This window comes from Poromitra crassiceps (genome assembly GCF_964638095.1).
Source record: "Poromitra crassiceps genome assembly, chromosome: 27".
In the NCBI taxonomy this organism is placed as follows: Eukaryota; Metazoa; Chordata; class Actinopteri; order Beryciformes; family Melamphaidae; genus Poromitra; species Poromitra crassiceps.
In genome coordinates, this window is record NC_139650.1 from 12,104,253 (window position 1) to 12,124,406 (window position 20,154).

The 20,154-nt window shown below is 45.0% G+C and overlaps 1 protein-coding gene across 2 annotated transcripts in view; it reads left to right on the plus strand.

Moving 5' to 3' along the window:
• ephb2b (eph receptor B2b) overlaps positions 1-20,154 on the plus strand; it is a gene marked incomplete at both ends in the record, with an annotated part of 318,948 nt that overhangs the window by 104,412 nt on the left and 194,382 nt on the right. Inside the window, one exon of one of the 2 annotated variants that reach the window (XM_083661661.1) lies at positions 8,208-8,287. In XM_083661661.1, the coding sequence (XP_083517787.1) occupies positions 8,208-8,287 (80 nt within the window). The remainder of the gene's footprint in view (positions 1-8,207; positions 8,288-20,154) is intronic. The other variant, XM_083661662.1, reaches the window with a different exon arrangement.

A 20,154-nucleotide genomic window follows, 5' to 3' on the forward strand; every position in this document is an offset into this window, starting at 1 on the left:
ATGTGCGCTTCCGTTATCAGGCTAACAGAGAGAGGGAATGAAAGGGGGGCATCGCCCAGTCTGTGTTGAAAATCCACTCCCCGTTCTCCACCACACACTCCCCTCAACCGCCACCAAGACGGCTCGTTATTCTCACTTTACTTCTCCGCTAATTATTGTTATCATTACATGGGCATACTTACCATTTCACTGCGTAACAGCCAGGCAGGCTGCTCAGCTCAGAGTCACACGCAAGCTTATCAATACCCGCACACATACCCTCTCATCTACCTAATTATATGATTTGGGCTTGTGATCACTGAATGTGGTATCTACTATTCTGCCTGGTGCGTGCTGGTATCTACTATTCTGCCTGGTGCGTGCTGGTATCTACTATTCTGCCTGGTGCGTGCTGGTATCTACTATTCTGCCTGGTGCATGCTGGTATCTACTATTCTGCCTGGTGCGTGCTGGTATCTACTATTCTGCCTGGTGCGTGCTGGTATCTACTATTCTGCCTGCTGCGTGCTGGTATCTACTATTCTGCCTGGTGCGTGCTGGTATCTACTATTCTGCCTGTGCATGCTGGTATCTACTATTCTGCCTGGTGCATGCTGGTATCTACTATTCTGCCTGGTGCGTGCTGGTATCTACTATTCTGCCTGGTGCGTGCTGGTATCTACTATTCTGCCTGGTGCGTGCTGGTATCTACTATTCTGCCTGGTGCGTGCTGGTATCTACTATTCTGCCTGTGCATGCTGGTATCTACTATTCTGCCTGATGCGTGCTGGTATCTACTATTCTGCCTGGTGCGTGCTGGTATCTACTATTCTGCCTGGTGCGTGCTGGTATCTACTATTCTGCCTGATGCGTGCTGGTATCTACTATTCTGCCTGGTGCGTGCTGGTATCTACTATTCTGCCTGGTGCGTGCTGGTATCTACTATTCTGCCTGGTGCATGCTGGTATCTACTATTCTGCCTGGTGCATGCTGGTATCTACTATTCTGCCTGATGCGTGCTGGTATCTACTATTCTGACTGGTGCGTGCTGGTATCTACTATTCTGCCTGGTGCGTGCTGCTGGTGAGATGCTGAGATTCAGTGAAGGCCCTGAAATAAACCGAGGCATGTGGAGCATTGTAATTAAAAGCTATATGGTTTTCTCTGGAATATAAATCAGAGGAAATGTTATGAAGCAACTGGAAGTCTCTCAGATATTCTGCACGCTGGTACAGAACTGGCTCTGCAAGTAGAACTAAATCCTGGGAGGAATAACTTTGCTTCTTCCACCATTGGATCCCTCTCCTCATTACCGTAATGCATTTCACAGATAACGTCTGCATGTTAGATATGACTTCATGCGCTTCTTTGAAAAGAGGAATATTCTATTATTTTAATTAGAGCTGCAACGATTATAGTCGATTAACCGATTAGTTGACCGACAGAAAATTGATCTCCACCTAAAAAAAAAAAAAAATCTCTCCTTCCAGCTTCTTAAATGTGAATATTTTCTGGTTTCTTTAATCTTCTATGACAGTAAATGATTATCTTTGGGTTGTGGACTGTTGTTCAGGACAAAGTACTTTTGTCGAGGACGTCAACTTGGGCTTCGGGGGAAAAGTGATGTACATTTTTCACCATTTTGTGACATTTTATTGACCAAACGGCTAATCGATTATTTGAGAAAATAATTGATAGGGTAATCGATAATTAAAATAATCGCTAGTGGCAGCCAGAATTTTTATTTTATTTATTTTTCTGGGGTCTCTTTTAAGCTGCGTTCACACCGACCTATTAAAGTTTTTCGCTGGCATCGAGTTTACATACAAAGTCAATGCAAACGAGCGATTGAGCGTATATTCGCCTGGGAGAAAAATCGCTGGGCGTCCGAGCGGCAGAGACGGAGCGATAGGGAGAAAATACGCTCGTCACCCGAGATGAAATATCCCAACTCGAGCGAAAATACGCTGGCATCAGTCGCTCGCTGTTCAACGCTGATTGGCTGCCGCGTGAGAGCGAGTCAAGGATCACACTGGCTTGGAACAAACCGCTGGTTTATTGTGTGGCAACAAACCGCATTGACAGGCTGACAGCTGACATGAAGTGAAGTCTGTACTACCGGTATGGAGCTCGCATTAGGAGCACGCTGATAGGCTTAGCTTGTAAACAACGACGGGGGCTCGTAGTGGACAAACACGTTATAGCCCCCACGTGTCCGTCAATTCGTGTGCCTGTTGATGAGCGATTTAAACAGAGCGACAGAGCGATTCCAAAGGGTTGAATCAAGCGACAGAGCGAAAAATAAATATCTGGGTGTGAACACAGCTTTAGACCAAAAGACCAAAAGAACCCACAGCACACCATTAATTTGACAAAATGAATGAAGATGGACACGAGAGTGTGACAGTGGAGTGGACCTGTAGAGACTGACAGGGGGCAGGGCTTAGTGGACATGTTTGTCAGGGAGGACCTGTAGAGACTGACAGGGGGCGGGGCTTAGTGGACATGTTTGTCAGGGAGGATCTAAATCCTCTCTGGCACTCTGGACTTGCAGCTGACGCCTCAGACCTGATGAATGTTCTCTCCATCTGCTGCAGCTCAACACACAGGAGCAGACTGCATGGAGCAGGCCTCACCAGCAGGGGGAATTCATTAGACCTGCCCTCTGCTACAGGGAGAGAGAGAGAAAGAAAGAAAGAAAGTTCAATTTCATTAATTAATTACAAATTGATTTAAAGAATACAATTGCATAAAATGTTGGCATTGTATGTGTCTGCAAACCAGGGATATGTAGAATATCAATGTAAATTTGAAACAAAACGTCGGCAAAATATGTTTTGAAATGTGGCATTTTACGTCTCTGCAAACCTACAATCTGAATGTTTTGAAACAGATCTGTACTCCTTTTCAACGTTAAGCAAATAAAACAACGTTAACATCTTTAGTTATATTTAGGCAACTAATCCAACTTTTAGGCAAGTAAAACAACTTGGTTAAGCTTATTAGGGTTAGGCTTAGAAAATGTTAAATATGACTCACAGTTGATATGCAGACTTTGGAAACGCTGTGACCATGACTGGGACTTGAACACGGCTCTCCGGTGTGAAAGACAAGTGTTTACACCCTCCATCCACCCCGACCACAACACCCTGACCACAACACCCTGAACACAACACCATGACCACAACACCCTGAACACAACACCCTGAACACAACACCATGACCACAACACCCTGACCACAACACCCTGAACACAACACCATGACCACAACACCCTGAACACAACACCCTGAACACAACACCATGACCACAACACCCTGAACACAACACCCTGAACACAACACCATGACCACAACACCCTGACCACAACACCCTGAACACAACACCCTGAACACAACACCCTGAACACAGCACCCTGAACACAACACCCTGACCACAACACCCTGAACACAACACCCTGAACACAACACCATGACCACAACACCCTGACCACAACACCCTGAACACAACACCCTGAACACAACACCCTGAACACAGCACCCTGAACACAACACCCTGACCACAACACCCTGAACACAACACCCTGACCACAACACCCTTACTGCACCGCGCTCTTTCACTCGCACACTCTATGGTGGTTAACGTTAATATTCACGTATCTAGAAACGTGATACTTATTTTGCTTCAGAAATGTTCATATTCATTTTCTACATATCCGTGGATTCCAGAAACTCACTGTGCTGACATTTTATTCTGGCTCCCAGGCTGGGAAAGTGAGAGAGTGAGGCAGAGAGAGAGAGAAAAAGAGAGAGAGAGAGAGAGAGAGAGAGAGAGAGAGAGAGAGAGAGAGAGAGAGAGAGAGAGAGAGAGAGAAGGCGAGGGCATTAATGGCTGTGTGTGTGTGTGTGTGTGTGTGTGAGTGATGGACAGCTCGGCTCGGCTTTAGTGGAATGTCATTTGCTGGCCTCATGACAAACAGGAGACACATTCTCTCTGACCCCAATTACCAGAGGTGTTCTTTTCCCCCAGTTAATCCAGGCATGTAGGGTGGCCCCGCCCCCTCTCCTCTGCTCTGCTACACCCTGAGTTCTGCCTCTCCAGCCCCCCTCTCCTCTGCTCTGCTCTGCTACACCCCTGAGTTCTGCCTCTCCAGCCCCCCTCTCCTCTGCTCTGCTACACCCCTGAGTTCTGCCTCTCCAGCCCCCCTCTCCTCTGCTCTGCTACACCCCTGAGTTCTGCCTCTCCAGCCCCCCTCTCCTCTGCTCTGCTACACCCCTGAGTTCTGCCTCTCCAGCCCCCCTCTCCTCTCCTCTGCTACACCCCTGAGTTCTGCCTCTCCAGCCCCCCTCTCCTCTCCTCTGCTACACCCCTGAGTTCTGCCTCTCCAGCCCCCCTCTCCTCTCCTCTGCTACACCCCTGAGTTCTGCCTCTCCAGCCCCCCTCTCCTCTCCTCTGCTACACCCCTGAGTTCTGCCTCTCCAGCCCCCCTCTCCTCTCCTCTGCTACACCCCTGAGTTCTGCCTCTCCAGCCCCCCTCTCCTCTGCTCTGCTACACCCCTGAGTTCTGCCTCTCCAGCCCCCCTCTCCTCTCCTCTGCTACACCCTGAGTTCTGCCTCTCCAGCCCCCCTCTCCTCTCCTCTGCTACACCCCCGAGTTCTGCCTCTCCAGCCCCCCTCTCCTCTCCTCTGCTACACCCCTGAGTTCTGCCTCTCCAGCCCCCCTCTCCTCTGCTCTGCTACACCCTGAGTTCTGCCTCTCCTCTCCTCTCCTCTGCTACACCCTGAGTTCTGCCTCTCCTCTCCTCTCCTCTGCTACACCCCGAGTTCTGCCTCTCCAGCCCCCCTCTCCTCTCCTCTGCTACACCCCTGAGTTCTGCCTCTCCAGCCCCCCTCTCCTCTCCTCTCCTCTGCTACACCCCTGAGTTCTGCCTCTCCAGTCCCCCCCCTCTCCTCTGCTCTGCTACACCCCTGAGTTCTGCCTCTCCAGCCCCCCTCTCCTCTCCTCTCCTCTGCTACACCCCCGAGTCTCTGAGTTTTGCAGAGTTTTTTCTGCAATACTGTATCAATATTTCCGAAAGGTATTGTGATATATCGCCATATAGAGTTTATGCACAGTCGTGTGTTCAGTAAGAATACTTTTTATTTCAGTGCGTTGAGTAACACACTCAACACTCAGTAGGTTTGACTCAATTTGTCCACTAAGTTATCAATATAAAGTGATGTACATATTATTACACTACCTGGGTGGTACACAGCAAATTAAATTTCCAGTAAATTATGTAGAGTATTGCAATATGTATTGTATCGCAATGTATCGGGAAACAATCGTATCGTGACCCATGTATCGTGATACGTATCGTATCGTGAGGTCCTTGCCAATACCCAGCCCTACTCTCCTCTGCTACACCCCCGAGACCTGCCTCTCCAGCCTGCTGTTATGAAGGAGATGGGCTGAACGTGTGGTAGAGCTGACCCAGGTGTATCTGACCTGTTATGAAGGAGCTGGGCTGAACGTGTGGTAGAGCTGACCCATGTGTATCTGACCTGTTATGAAGGAGCTGGGCTGAACGTGTGGTAGAGCTGACCCAGGTGTATCTGACCTGTTATGAAGGAGCTGGGCTGAACGTGTGGTAGAGCTGACCCAGGTGTATCTGACCTGTTATGAAGGAGCTGGGCTGAACGTGTGGTAGCACTGACCCAGGTGTATCTGACCTGTTATGAAGGAGCTGGGCTGAACGTGTGGTAGAGCTGACCCAGGTGTATCTGACCTGTTATGAAGGAGATGGGCTGAACGTGTGGTAGAGCTGACCCAGGTGTATCTGACCTGTTATGAAGGAGCTGGGCTGAACGTGTGGTAGAGCTGACCCAGGTGTATCTGACCTGTTATGAAGGAGCTGGGCTGAATGTGTGGTAGAGCTGACCCAGGTGTATCTGACCTGTTATGAAGGAGCTGGGCTGAACGTGTGGTAGAGCTGACCCAGGTGTATCTGACCTGTTATGAAGGAGCTGGGCTGAACGTGTGGTAGAGCTGACCCAGGTGTATCTGACCTGTTATGAAGGAGCTGGGCTGAATGTGTGGTAGCACTGACCCAGGTGTATCTGACCTGTTATGAAGGAGCTGGGCTGAACGTGTGGTAGAGCTGACCCAGGTGTATCTGACCTGTTATGAAGGAGCTGGGCTGAACGTGTGGTAAAGCTGACCCAGGTGTATCTGACCTGTTATGAAGGAGATGGGCTGAACGTGTGGTAGAGCTGACCCAGGTGTATCTGACCTGTTATGAAGGAGCTGGGCTGAACGTGTGGTAGAGCTGACCCAGGTGTATCTGACCTGTTATCAAGGAGCTGGGCTGAACGTGTGGTAGAGCTGACCCAGGTGTATCTGACCTGTTATGAAGGAGCTGGGCTGAACGTGTGGTAGAGCTGACCCAGGTGTATCTGACCTGTTATGAAGGAGCTGGGCTGAACGTGTGGTAGAGCTGACCCAGGTGTATCTGACCTGTTATGAAGGAGCTGGGCTGAATGTGTGGTAGAGCTGACCCAGGTGTATCTGACCTGTTATGAAGGAGCTGGGCTGAACGTGTGGTAGCACTGACCCAGGTGTATCTGACCTGTTATGAAGGAGCTGGGCTGAACGTGTGGTAGAGCTGACCCAGGTGTATCTGACCTGTTATGAAGGAGCTGGGCTGAACGTGTGGTAGAGCTGACCCAGGTGTATCTGACCTGTTATGAAGGAGCTGGGCTGAACGTGTGGTAGCACTGACCCAGGTGTATCTGACCTGTTATGAAGGAGCTGGGCTGAACGTGTGGTAGAGCTGACCCAGGTGTATCTGACCTGTTATGAAGGAGCTGGGCTGAACATGTGGTAGCACTGACCCAGGTGTATCTGACCTGTTATGAAGGAGCTGGGCTGAACGTGTGGTAGAGCTGACCCGGACTCAATATGTGCCTCTGTGGTTTGCTCTCTGTGTGTGTGTGTGTGTGTGTGTGTGTGTGTGTGTGTGTGTGTGTGTGTGTGTGTGTGTGTGTGTGTCAGGGCCGCTGCTGGCCATTTGGGTGCCCTAAGCGTAATTGTTTTGTGGAGCTCATACTGTAGATGCAATAGTCTCTATATGAAAGGTTTGTTGACGTGAATCAGCAACAGAAACCCGAGTTGTTTCCGATACCGATACCAGTATCGGAAATGCCTCCGATACCTAAAATGTTGGCTCGCATATCGGCCAGTGCAGAAGTCTATATGCACCAACCTGATACCACGTCATTTATTAGCTCCGAAAGAAAAAGCAGTTGCACCCCGATAAACTGGCCAGTTTCCTGCAAATCAAATGGTTTAACATCAGCCAGGCACACAGCAATGATAGCAAGCAATCATCGCATAGCACAGCTGTTGTAATAATAATAAGAATAAGAATAAGAATAAGAATCTATATATCTTTTTAAATGCACTGGTACTCAGTATGAGTATCAGTAAGTGGATTTTTTTTTAAATCAGAACATCTCTGACATAAACCAGGTTTGAATGATTTGATGCATTGTTGAATATTTAATAATGAATAAGGGAATTCTAATTAAATTATCAAGTGAACAAATAAAAGACATTTGTCATAAGTGATCTCAAATATGTGTTGTGACATGAAAGCTTTGTGTCAAAGCCTGAAGTCATGATCTGGTTTGACTGTTTCTTGTGTTTTTGTCTCAAAAGTAAAATATAAGATATGAAGATATACGTAATATCTTCATATCTTATATTTTACTTTTTTTCCATAGTTTCTTCTTGTGTTGTTTGATACTGTTTTAGTGCTGTGTTTTGTAGTTGTTTTGTGAAACATTTTGTAACACTGCTAGGAAAGGTGCTATACAAATAAATAATACAATACAATGAATAATAATAATAATAATATTCATAATTATTATATATTATTATATTATTATATTATTATATTATTATTATTATTATTATTAATAATAATAATAATAATAATAATAATTATTGAACTGTTAACTGTCGTGTATATTGCTACTCACACATGTTTTTTTTTAATTGTACTATTTAAAAAGTATATGCAGGCATCATATAGTGAATACGCATTATTTTCTTCATTCTTGAAAAAGCCACTTTTATGCTGTCGTACTTGTGTGGTTTTGATCCAACAACAGGGACATTTTGTGAAGTGGATTATTTCTCATGATAATATCTGACCACAGTCTCTGGCTCTCTCCCCGCTCCACAGAGACTCTGATGGACTCCACCACAGCCACAGCCGAGCTGGGCTGGACCGTCTACCCCGTGTCCGGCTCCAGTGACAACAGCGTGAGTGATGTTTCTGCCTACTTCCATTCGCCTCTGCTCCCTAGAATGAACCTTATTCCATTATCGCCTAATTATCCCACTAATAATCTCATTGAATGTTGAATGTTATGACATTTGCCATGTTGACAACGTTTAAATGTGTGCCTTTTTTGCTTTTCCCCTCTTTTGCTCGGGTTAAAAGCGTGGCTAATGTGCCAATTGGCTCAGTGGCCCGTGGGCAGATATATGTCTGTGTTTTGGTTTCTCACTTGAAGGTCAGGGATCAATGAATGAGTCCTTTGCTTCGGGGGGGAGTGAGCCAAAAATAAAAAGGGGGCGGGGGAGGAAAAACCAACTGCAAAACCTGACTTAAGTTAAGTAGCCCTAAATTTAACAACGTGAGACTTTTGGCTTGAGAAAAAAAAAAGTACAGTAGTAAGCCATTTTAAATAAGTAGTCTATACTTTGTACTTACTGTGGAGTGCGGTTTATGACGTGTTTCTAGATACGCGTTGCTTTTCCTCTCACAGCTACCCGGCCCGCACAGTTCTGGAGAGGAGTAGGAGTCGTTTGAAATATCCAATGGCTCTCCACGCTTGGTTGGATGTTCTCTCCATCAAATCCCAGTCTTATACACCCTGACCTGAACTGAACCCTCTCTGGGCCCGGGGCAAACATTTACAGTATGAAAGTCATTGTGAATAATCCTAGACTTCTAGCTAAATACTTGTGTTCCTGTGCCAGGCATGCAGCTATGTGTTGTACGGGCTCACATGGTGTTTGATGCACATTGTTTCCACATGGTGTGCCAGGGCAGCGGATCCCTCTCGCCACATGCAGGCCCCGCCCACTTCAAGCCAGCCAAAACCAGAGTCTGGCTCTCCTTCGCTTCTTCCCCCCCGACCGCAAGATCCAGACTTCTTAGAATGGGCCCGAAACAGAGGAGAAATGTTGTAGACTTATTTGCTGGTGCATTTAGAAAAAACCACTCCCGATTTGATTCAATTATTTATGCTTCTGTGGCTTGTCTTCCAGCTGCTTTGAGTTACGCTCTATCATGTTGTGTCTTTTTGTGCAAAAAAAAAAAAAAAAAGACGAGGGGAAAAATGCACGTCTAGAGAGTTGGCCTTCAACAGTGCCATGATACAACTTCAAAGTTGCTCAACAATAATTTAGTACAACTCCGTCTCTCCCAACCTGAGGGCACGCCATCTCCTCCCTGCTAATTCCTACAATCAATACCAAAGCACGGAGACCTCTCTCTCTCCACAAGACCTCCTCTCTCCCCAGCTCTGGATTCAATCTAAACACAAAGGGTTTGACCCCCCTAACAATGCTGCTATCTGAAGCCCAGACGCACCAAGCCCATAATCACTCACCAGCACTTGGTAATATCAGTGGCGTCGGTGAGTGTCTTTCACCCTAGTCTTTGTGATACAAAGTGATACAAAGACTAGTGCTAGCTTTGTGATACAAAGACTAGTGCTAGCTTTGTGCTAGCTTTGTGATACAAAGACTAGTGTTAGCTTTGTGCTAGCTTTGTGATACAAATACTAGTGCTAGCTTTGTGCTAGCTTTGTGATACAAAGACTAGTGCTAGCTTTGTGCTAGCTTTGTGATACAAAGACTAGTGCTAGCTTTGTGCTAGCTTTGTGATACAAAGACTAGTCCTAGCTTTGTGCTAGCTTTGTGATACAAAGACTAGTCCTAGCTTTGTGCTAGCTTTGTGATACAAAGACTAGTGCTAGCTTTGTGCTAGCTTTGTGATACAAAGACTAGTGCTAGCTTTGTGCTAGCTTTGTGATACAAAGACTAGTGCTAGCTTTGTGCTAGCTTTGTGATACAAAGACTAGTCCTAGCTTTGTGCTAGCTTTGTGATACAAAGACTAGTGCTAGCTTTGTGCTAGCTTTGTGATACAAAGACTAGTGCTAGCTTTGTGCTAGCTTTGTGATACAAAGACTAGTGCTAGCTTTGTGCTAGCTTTGTGATACAAAGACTAGTCCTAGCTTTGTGCTAGCTTTGTGATACAAAGACTAGTCCTAGCTTTGTGCTAGCTTTGTGATACAAATACTAGTGCTAGCTTTGTGCTAGCTTTGTGATACAAAGACTAGTGCTAGCTTTGTGCTAGCTTTGGATACAAAGACTAGTGCTAGCTTTGTGCTAGCTTTGTGATACAAAGACTAGTGCTAGCTTTGTGCTAGCTTTGTGATACAAAGACTAGTGCTAGCTTTGTGCTAGCTTTGTGATACAAAGACTAGTGCTAGCTTTGTGCTAGCTTTGTGATACAAAGACTAGTCCTAGCTTTGTGCTAGCTTTGTGATACAAAGACTAGGGTGACATGGCTCTAGTCAGCCTTGTCATCAGAACACACTGTACAGTACGTGCTAGTTGACCTAGGTCTCACACAGGAGCAGAACGCACTGTACAGTACGTGCTAGTTGACCTAGGTCTCACACAGGCTTACCTAAATATCTCCATGTTCACTTTGACTCGTAGGCTTAAATATCTCCACATTCACTTTGACTCGTAGGCTTAAATATCTCCACATTCACTTTGACTCGTAGGTTTAAATATCTTCATGTTCACTTTGACTCGTAGGTTTAAATATCTTCACGTTCACTTTGACTCGTAGGCTTACCTAAATATATCCACGATCACTTTGACTCGTAGGCTTAAATATCTCCACGTTCAGTTTGACTCGTAGGCTTAAATATCTCCACATTCACTTTGACTCGTAGGCTTAAATATCTCCACGTTCAGTTTGACTCGTAGGCTTAAATATCTCCACATTCACTTTGACTCGTAGGCTTAAATATCTTCACGTTCACTTTGACTCGTAGGCTTACCTATTGTTCTATCTTCCAAGTCAAATATGTCCACGTTCACTTTGACTCGTAGGCTTACCTATGTGGAACTTTGTTTTCTCTCTATTTTAGACTGCATATCATGCCATGCCTCTTTTTGAAAGCCTGCTCGTGCAGATGTGGCATATCATATCCCTTCTCTCGGAGTGCAATAAAAGGCGAACAAGTTCTTAAACCCTGGGATTTAGTCAGGTATAGGTTGGCCTTATCAACACAGCCAGTGAACTTTTATGATGATATGGTTGAGCTCGTCCAGAGCACAGTGCATCGAAAAGTTAAGAGGGCGAGAGATGGAGATAGCTTGTCCCCTATGGCCCAAGGCAACAGGTGTAGAAACAGAGCTCTCTCTCTCTCTCTCCTTCTCCCTCTCTCTCTCTCTCTCTCTCTCTCTCTCTCTCTCTCTCTCTCTCTCTCTCTCTCTCTCTCTCTCTCTCTCTCTCTCTCTCAATATAACAGCAAGAGGTGCCTTACAGAAGCTATTGTCTTACACACACACACACACACACACACACACACACACACACACACACACACACACACACACACATATATGCATGGCTTCACGGGCTTAGCTGGAGGATCAGTAACATTCAGCACAGCGCAGCAGCAGTTGGCTTTCACTACTCTGTATAGCTTCATGAAATATATCCTAACTCGCTATATGATACTTGATACTTGATACACAGTTGAAATGCAAACAAGAAGCAGTTTATTATGTTTAGTGAAAAAATGTTATGATAGTACACTGCACGAAAAGCCAGGTTTCCGTCCCCTTAGATCGCCACATACGGCCACATACCTCTCTAATTCCTGGCAGTTCACGGCAGTACAAAACCTGTGGTGTTGCGTTTGTTTTGTCCGCTGATCGCCGAAAACGCATCCGCGGGTGTCGGCACGGGGGGGCGGGGGCGGGGGGGGGGACTTTCAGCCGCGACAATAGATGTTTCACACCTTGCAGTGCGCCTAATTAGAATGTGAATAGCAGCAAGCTCAGCCCTCGAGCGAAAAACGAATTAATTCATTGGATGAGAGCAGCTCACTCTTACAATACAAGATGGCTTGTGACTGGTGGATAGAGCTGTCACTAACCCGCTAGCTTGTCCATTCATTGGATGGAGCCACAGAGAAATATCACTTGTGATTGGTTGACAGATCTTATGATAGCTTTGCTATTGGTCATGCTTGGCTAAACCCCTCCCTAATAATAATAATAAATCAATGCTGTGTGCTTAAATTCACGTTATTGTTACACTTTCAATGAATGCCATCAATATTTATTTATTGAATGGGGAAGAACATTTGCGAGGAACATCGTGAATAGTAAAGTTTTATTAAATCAAATGCAAATCAAAATACACATGTACATGTCATAAACAATTAAGATATAAGATAAAAAGCATCAAAGGAGAGGAGACTGAAATATTACAAGAAGAAAAAGATTTGGGTATCAGCATGGTTTTAGTATGTGCAGGCAGCAATGTAAACAGGATTAGCAGTTATTGCAAAATGTAAATATGCTTATTTAACATACTTTTAGAGAATTCCCCATTAATTTTCACCCATAGACATTTTGAAAAAATCCTTGTTTGCCCAGTGCATTATATGAACATTGCACACATTAATAACAGCAAATAAAAATAAATAATCCACCATCAATAACTTAAAAAAAAGTGCTCTGAAATGCAGGTGGCACTTTTCCCAGTGCATTATGAACATTGCACATATTCCAGAGAACAGAAAATATTATTAAATAAATCGCCATCAGAAACACTACTAGGAAGGCTACATTAACAATGAAATTGCTGCATCAGTGAAAAGAGGAATTTTTGTTCAGTGCAATCAACATGTCAACATGTTCTGGTGTCAGGCCTCAGCCTGTTAATTATGAGTCCAGCAGCTGAAAAGACTCTCCGCTGGCACAGATGTTGCAGGCACACACCGATAGCGACGTGCAAGATGAGATAGCTTTGGGAAGGATCGCTCCTTCTCGCACCACCACACAAGTGGATCCTCCTCGTCTGCTGGGATGCAGGCTTCCAGCCAGTACCGCTCCAGCTTGTCACGATCTTAATGGGGATGGCATGCTCTCCATAGCCATCCCCAAAAAAGTCCAGCACAGAACTTTTCTTCCGTTTTGGTTGAGGTTGAATGGATTCAGCCGAGGAAGTGGAAGCTGTGTTGTCCTCTTCGTCTGGCCCGTCACGGTCATCTTTATCAGCAGAAGCAGCAGCCTCCTCGCCACCTTGCTGGGGTCCCCTGCTGAGTGGAGATGCCTATAGTGGAGATAATTAAATGGATGGAAATTATTAGAACATAATATAACTTATTTGTGTCTCTGCTGCCCCAAACCCCCCCCCACACACACACTTGTGTGTGTTCGTTGTGTGTGTCTGTGTTTATCTTACCACTCTTTTGTGAAGACAGCGCCACCAACAGTGCAGGGTCGATCTCGCAGGGTAAACCTGCTGCCAATGACAGCTCATAGACATTCATTGCCACCTACACACACACACACACACACACACACACACACACACACACACACACAGAGGAGAGAGAAAGCAAATTACACAGAGACAACAGGTTTGAACGCAATAGACTACTTGCACAAGTCCACTACTTCCTGAAATGAGTAGGGCATCTTGGTTTCCTGTCCTACACTATTGGATGAACTGATTCATGTCAGGTGTGTCTGATCACTGTTGTTGTGACTGCAGCAGTCAGGCACACCTGACATTAATCAGTTCATCCAATAGTGTAGGACAGGAAACCAAGATGCCCTACTCATTTCAGGAAGTAGTGGAGTTGTGCAAGTAGTCTATTTGGACTGTTTCCACTATTTGTGTCCAGTGTGTTTCCAGGGTTTGTGTCTTTTCAGCGTGTGTTACCTTCATGTCTGTCTCTCGCGGGATGTGGTCCTTGAAATCCTCCACTGAACTGACCAGGAATGGAATATGACAAGACAAAACCTAGAGACAAGAGACAAAACAGACTTTTTAGGAACAGGGACAGGTTCATTTTCTGATTGGCACAGATACATTTTTTGACGTTTTACCTTTCAACTGTGCCGGTGTGTTCTAACAGTCCTTGCATGCATTATTTGTGTGTCTACATGCATGTCTATATTTGTGAGGGTGTGTGTGTGTGTGTCTGTGTTTATCTTACCACTCTTTTGTGAAGACAGCGCCACCAACAGTGCAGGGTCGATCTCGCAGGGTAAACCTGCTGCCAATGACAGCTCATAGACATTCATTGCCACCCACACACACACACACACACACACACACACACACACACACACACACAGAGGAGAGAGAAAGCAAATTACACAGAGACAACAGGTTTGAACGCAATTTGGACTGTTTCCACTATTTGTGTCCAGTGTGTTTCCAGGGTTTGTGTCTTTTCAGCGTGTGTTACCTTCATGTCTGTCTCTCGCGGGATGTGGTCCTTGAAATCCTCCACTGAACTGACCAGGAATGGAATATGACAAGACAAAACCTAGAGACAAAACAGACTTTTTAGGAACAGGGACAGGTTCATTTTCTGATTGGCACAGATACATTTTTTGACATTTTACCTTTCAACTGTGCCGGTGTGTTCTAACAGTCCTTGCATGCATTATTTGTGTGTCTACATGCATGTCTATATTTGTGAGGGTGTGTGTGTGTGTCTGTGTTTATCTTACCACTCTTTTGTGAAGACAGCGCCACCAACAGTGCAGGGTCGATCTCACAGGGTAAACCTGCTGCCAATGACAGCTCATAGACATTCATTGCCACCTACACACACACACACACACACACACACACACACACACACACACACACACGAGAGAGAAAGCAAATTACACAGAGACAACAGGTTTGAACGCAATTTGGACTGTTTCCACTATTTGTGTCCAGTGTGTTTCCAGGGTTTGTGTCTTTTCAGCGTGTGTTACCTTCATGTCTGTCTCTCGCGGGATGTGGTCCTTGAAATCCTCCACTGAACTGACCAGGAATGGAATATGACAAGACAAAACCTAGAGACAAGAGAGACAAAACAGACTTTTTAGGAACAGGGACAGGTTCATTTTCTGATTGGCACAGATACATTTTTTGACGTTTTACCTTTCAACTGTGCCTGTGTGTTCTAACAGTCCTTGCATGCATTATTTGTGTGTCTACATGCATGTCTATATTTGTGAGGGTGTGTGTGTGTGTGTGTGTGTGTGTGTGTGTGTGTGTGTGTGTGTCTTACGTCTCTCAGATCCTCCTGAGCCAAGGAGCGGAAGGAGAGGATGACTCCGATGATAGTCATTGTCTTCAAAACACTGTCCAGAGCTACAAACAGACAAAATCAGTCAAAACACTGTCCACAGCTATAAACAGACAAAATCAGTCAAAGCTATGCTGTGCTGTACTTTGCCAAACCTTTGCATTGGATTTTAAATATTTTTGATTTTTTTTGCCCAGCTACTAACTTTACAATGACAGAGAAAAAAAACATTTGTATTCAGGATTTTTTTTATCCAGCATTACAGACGTAGTTTCACAAATCACTTTTACACAGACGTGAAAGCCATTATTTGCGCTGAATTGTTATGATTTGCACCATTTTTCTTAGTATTTGGTATCTAATTGAATCTGAAAAAAGATTTATTTTGCAGTTGAATAAAATGGCAGTAAAACACGTGATCATGTGGACAAGTGTGCGTTTAGTGTGTGCTCGTGATTACAGGCACACACACACACACAATGTGTGCAACTGTAAATCATTCAAGTTAAAACCAACATCTAGGCTACTTCTATCTAAATTATTTAATATTTATTTATTTACCTGTTCAGCAAACTCATGGTGATGAAAACAAAACACAGCGGCAGCATATTGCGGGCAGTCATTTCAGAAATCAGTTGAGTAATCTTTCATGCGCGGAAAGCATCACAGCATCTGCGGGTTGGAACAAAGGGTATTTTGGATTTTAGGGTGAGCTGTTCCTTTAAACATGGCAAACGTGGCTCAAACTAGCGCTATGGCTCCCTGCTGCTGCCACTGTTTGTAGTTAGAGCCATGGCCACTGTGGAACTGGTCTATGAGACTGTTTTAATCTCAGGGCCACACCATGCTTTATGAAACAAAGCAGAATCAATGCACAGCTAGCCTCAATGCTGCCAGTGTAAGCTTTGGCTATCGAAGCTATTACTAAACCTAAAGCTTAATTTTGAGCCACCAACTAACACAAATCCTGGACATTTCATTTCGTGAAGCAAGAAGGGGGTTTATATGGATTACGCCAGCACTGGGAGTGCTGTGAATGCGGGGATATGATCACAATAAGTGGTTTGCTGAGGCTACATGCCGTCTGAGCTAACGTTTACTAGCTACAATTGCTAACAGTCCACCATAATACCACGTTACCTTTCTTCCCTCGCTCGCTCCTCCACTGCATGTCCCGCTCGTTGTCCACCAAGATAACGTTATAGGCTTTAGCAGTTGCAAACGAAAACAAAGAAGAACTTGTATTAAAACCTGTAGCAGATATTACTAGCGTTAGCATTAGCTCCTTTCTCCATGAGTGTGGTTAAACAGACTGGCCTCATGGTAGCAGTCGGCCACTTCGACAAATACGTTTTACAATTGGATTTGATGACAAATATTTGCATGCAAACTCAACTCTGAGCACATTCACTGATATTACTTATGCTAATCTAACCGACCTACCAACTTAAAACGTTAAATTTGATTGCAAAACTTACCAAACAGGAGGAGAAAATGGCGACGTGAAACGTTTCTGGAGAAGTGGAGGTGTGTTCAAGTGCTCACCTAGAGTGTTGGAATTTGTAAACACCCCAAATCCACCACAACACTTTAAGCAATGGACACTTGTGGTGTTAGTTATGATAAATTAAGTGTTAAAATTACACTGAATGCTGTTGACTTACACTAACACAGAAAAAATAACACTGACGACTTACACTAACACAGAAAAAATAACACTGACAGTTTTACTGTGTAGGTGTGTGGGGGGAGGGGGGGGAGGAGCATCTGCCTGGCTGCTCAGCCTGTGTACAGAGAAGCCGATCGGAGGCGTGAAGCCAAATCCATTAAAGAAAAGCTGAACTGCATTGAGAACAAATGTTCAGCTCCTAATTTTATACACTTGGAGACATTCAATTCAGTTTAAATTTTTACTGGGTGGTTAATAACTCAATTTCCTGGGGTGTGACACACTTAAACACATGTTTTGGTTTCCAAGGACTTATGTTCAGTGTATTGTGTTGCAGACCTCGAACCAAAGGGCAAAGGCAAAGCAGTTACATCCCAGAATATATTATATTATTAGCAAAAATATGTTTTTGATATGTTTTGTTTGTATTTTGATTATATTTTGTAAAAACAAATCGCCTCATCTGCAGATTTCTGTTTACCCTGACAAATAAAACAAAGCAAAACGTGGAATTTTTCAAATGTAATATTCTTCAGAGATAATCAGATATTTTTGTGCATTTTGGTAATTTTTGTTAGATAGAGATATTGCTGTAAACTTTGTACCCCATGATTTAAAGGCTGTCTGTAAACAATAGCAGAGGTCCCCCCCCCCCACACTCACGAGCATCATGCCCCTCGCCCTGATTTGCATTTCTGTAGCTCACCTCATTCTTATTTACATGTGAAAGGCCCCAAGCCAGGGGGAGGCTGCGGGGGCTGTGTAAAACAGCCATCCCCGTCAATCCTTCAGAGTTTCCTGTGTTATCCGGAGATCACCACAAATAGTTGTTAATCTGAACTTCCACAGCCATTTACAACGGCGTTTACTGACGAAAATACCACTTTTCATCTAGTGGTAGATGTGTCTTTTTGCACAGTTGAAAGTCACCTAACGTATCAATATTGTAAGAAACGCCATGAACTAGGCGACTGCAATATTATAAGCAGCTTCCTGCAGTGGGTTTGTGGAAGTGATATCCGTGAAACAGACAGTTGAACTTGTGTAAATCTAGTTGTCTCTCTCTGTGTACAGCCAGACGGTTCACTTCAGACGTTTAATTATGTCCAAATACAGACGGACTGAAATGGTCCCTCAGCCAGACAAGAGAGACATGTTTATTCTTCCCTTCTATAGTGATGCCTAATGTGATATTTAGCAGAGCAGAGGTTCTCTCAGGAGGCGTGATGCTCTGACTAAAGTAGTCAGAATGTGCTAACAGGGAAAGTGTCATGTAGATCACAGTGTAGAGGACAACACAAGCTGTGTACTGTCTTTACATACTGGAAGATACAGTCAACAGAGGGAATGAAGGCAAGGACTAAATACCCTTCCTATTATAAAAGGGAGCATGTGGGCACTGAGGATGCCATCAGTGATGTCATAAAGTCCCACTGATGATGTCATGGTGCAACACGTTCTCACTCCGAGCACGTAGCATATTGACGCTTTGTCCCGTCCCTTATGCGCCACTTGTTACTAACATGGTACCCTTGAGCGACCCATGAAACGACTTGGGCTTTCCGACTAAACTCAATGCAAACCCATAGAAGTCATCTTTGACGCTTATGGCAACTGCTCCCCCATTAGCCTAACTGCTCCCCCATTAGTCAACTGCTCCCCCATTAGCGTCTGGGGGGGAGGTTAGGTTTAGGCGTGGGGGTGGGAGAGGTTAGGTTTAGGGTCTGGGGGAGGTTAGGTTTAGGCATGGGGGTGGGAGAGGTTAGGGTTAGGGTCTGGGGGAGGTTAGGTTTAGGCATGGGTGGTGGGAGAGGTTAGGTTTAGGGTTAGGGTCTGGGAGAGGTTAGCTCCTCCAGACCCTAATGGGGGAGCAGTTGACTAATGGGGGAGCAGTTAGGCTAATGGGGGAGCAGTTAGGCTAATGGGGGAGCAGTTAGGCTAATGGGGGAGCAGTTGCCATAAGCGTCAAAGATTACTTCCATGGGTTTGCATTGAGTTTAGTCGGAAAGCCCAAGTCGTTTCATGTGTCGCTCAAGGGTACCATGTTAGTAACAAGCGACGCACAAGGGACGGGACAAAGCGTCAATATGCTACGCGCTCGGAGTGAGAACGGGTTGCATGGTGAAGCGCTGATGATGTCATCAGTGATGTCATGAGATGCAAAGTTGTGACATCATCAGTGATGTCATAAGATGGTGGTGCATGGGCAGCAGCAGCAGCAGAGCAGGGTTTGTGCTGGTTGATATGGAGCTGATGTATGAGCAGCAGCAGCAGCAGAGCAGGGTTTGTGCTGGTTGATATGGAGCTGATGTATGGACAGCAGCAGCAGCAGCAGCAGCAGCAGAGCAGGGTTAAGTGCTCAATGTTTTCTTCTCAAGTGGAGCTGAGAGAGACGCGTGAACGTGAGGTCACACCTCCTGACCTGCTCTCTGCCTCGCTCCTTGAGGCACTGTCAACAGCAGTCAATTGGAGATAGACTTATGACCGCTGGGAGCTAACTCACACACACACTCACACACACACACACACACACACAAACACGCACAAACACACACACACACACACACACACACACTGGGGAAAGATGAGTGAGATGCAGAGGAGGGGACAGAATGACGTGCAGGTTATCATTATGGATGTGGAGTGTCACTTCAGGACACACAAGACAACAGAGCTATAAGAAGGCAACATGTCGGCCATGTTGTAATACTTTGGGAAAAGTTTGTCACGATGTAGCAATGATGCATTGTATTAGAATTCCTTTGGAATAAGGTTGAGCTTGTTTACGCGTAATAGTTGACATGTGTAGCTGACCAAAATGGCGTATTTTTTTTTTTTTTTTACATAGCCCTCGTGTTTCGTCACTGCTAATTTTTTTTGAACAAATGTCATTGTATGGGACTCATTGTAGATTTGGAGTGACCACTAATTTGCTATGATTCCCAATTAAAGTCTGTGAAATTATATCTCGGGAATTATGAAGGAAAAGATGCAAAACATAATCCACATGTTTGGTGGAGTGGCAGTTAAAGACGCAATAGGAAGCTTGTTTGTCTAGTTTCACATGTTGTGCATTAACAGTTGAGTCATTGAA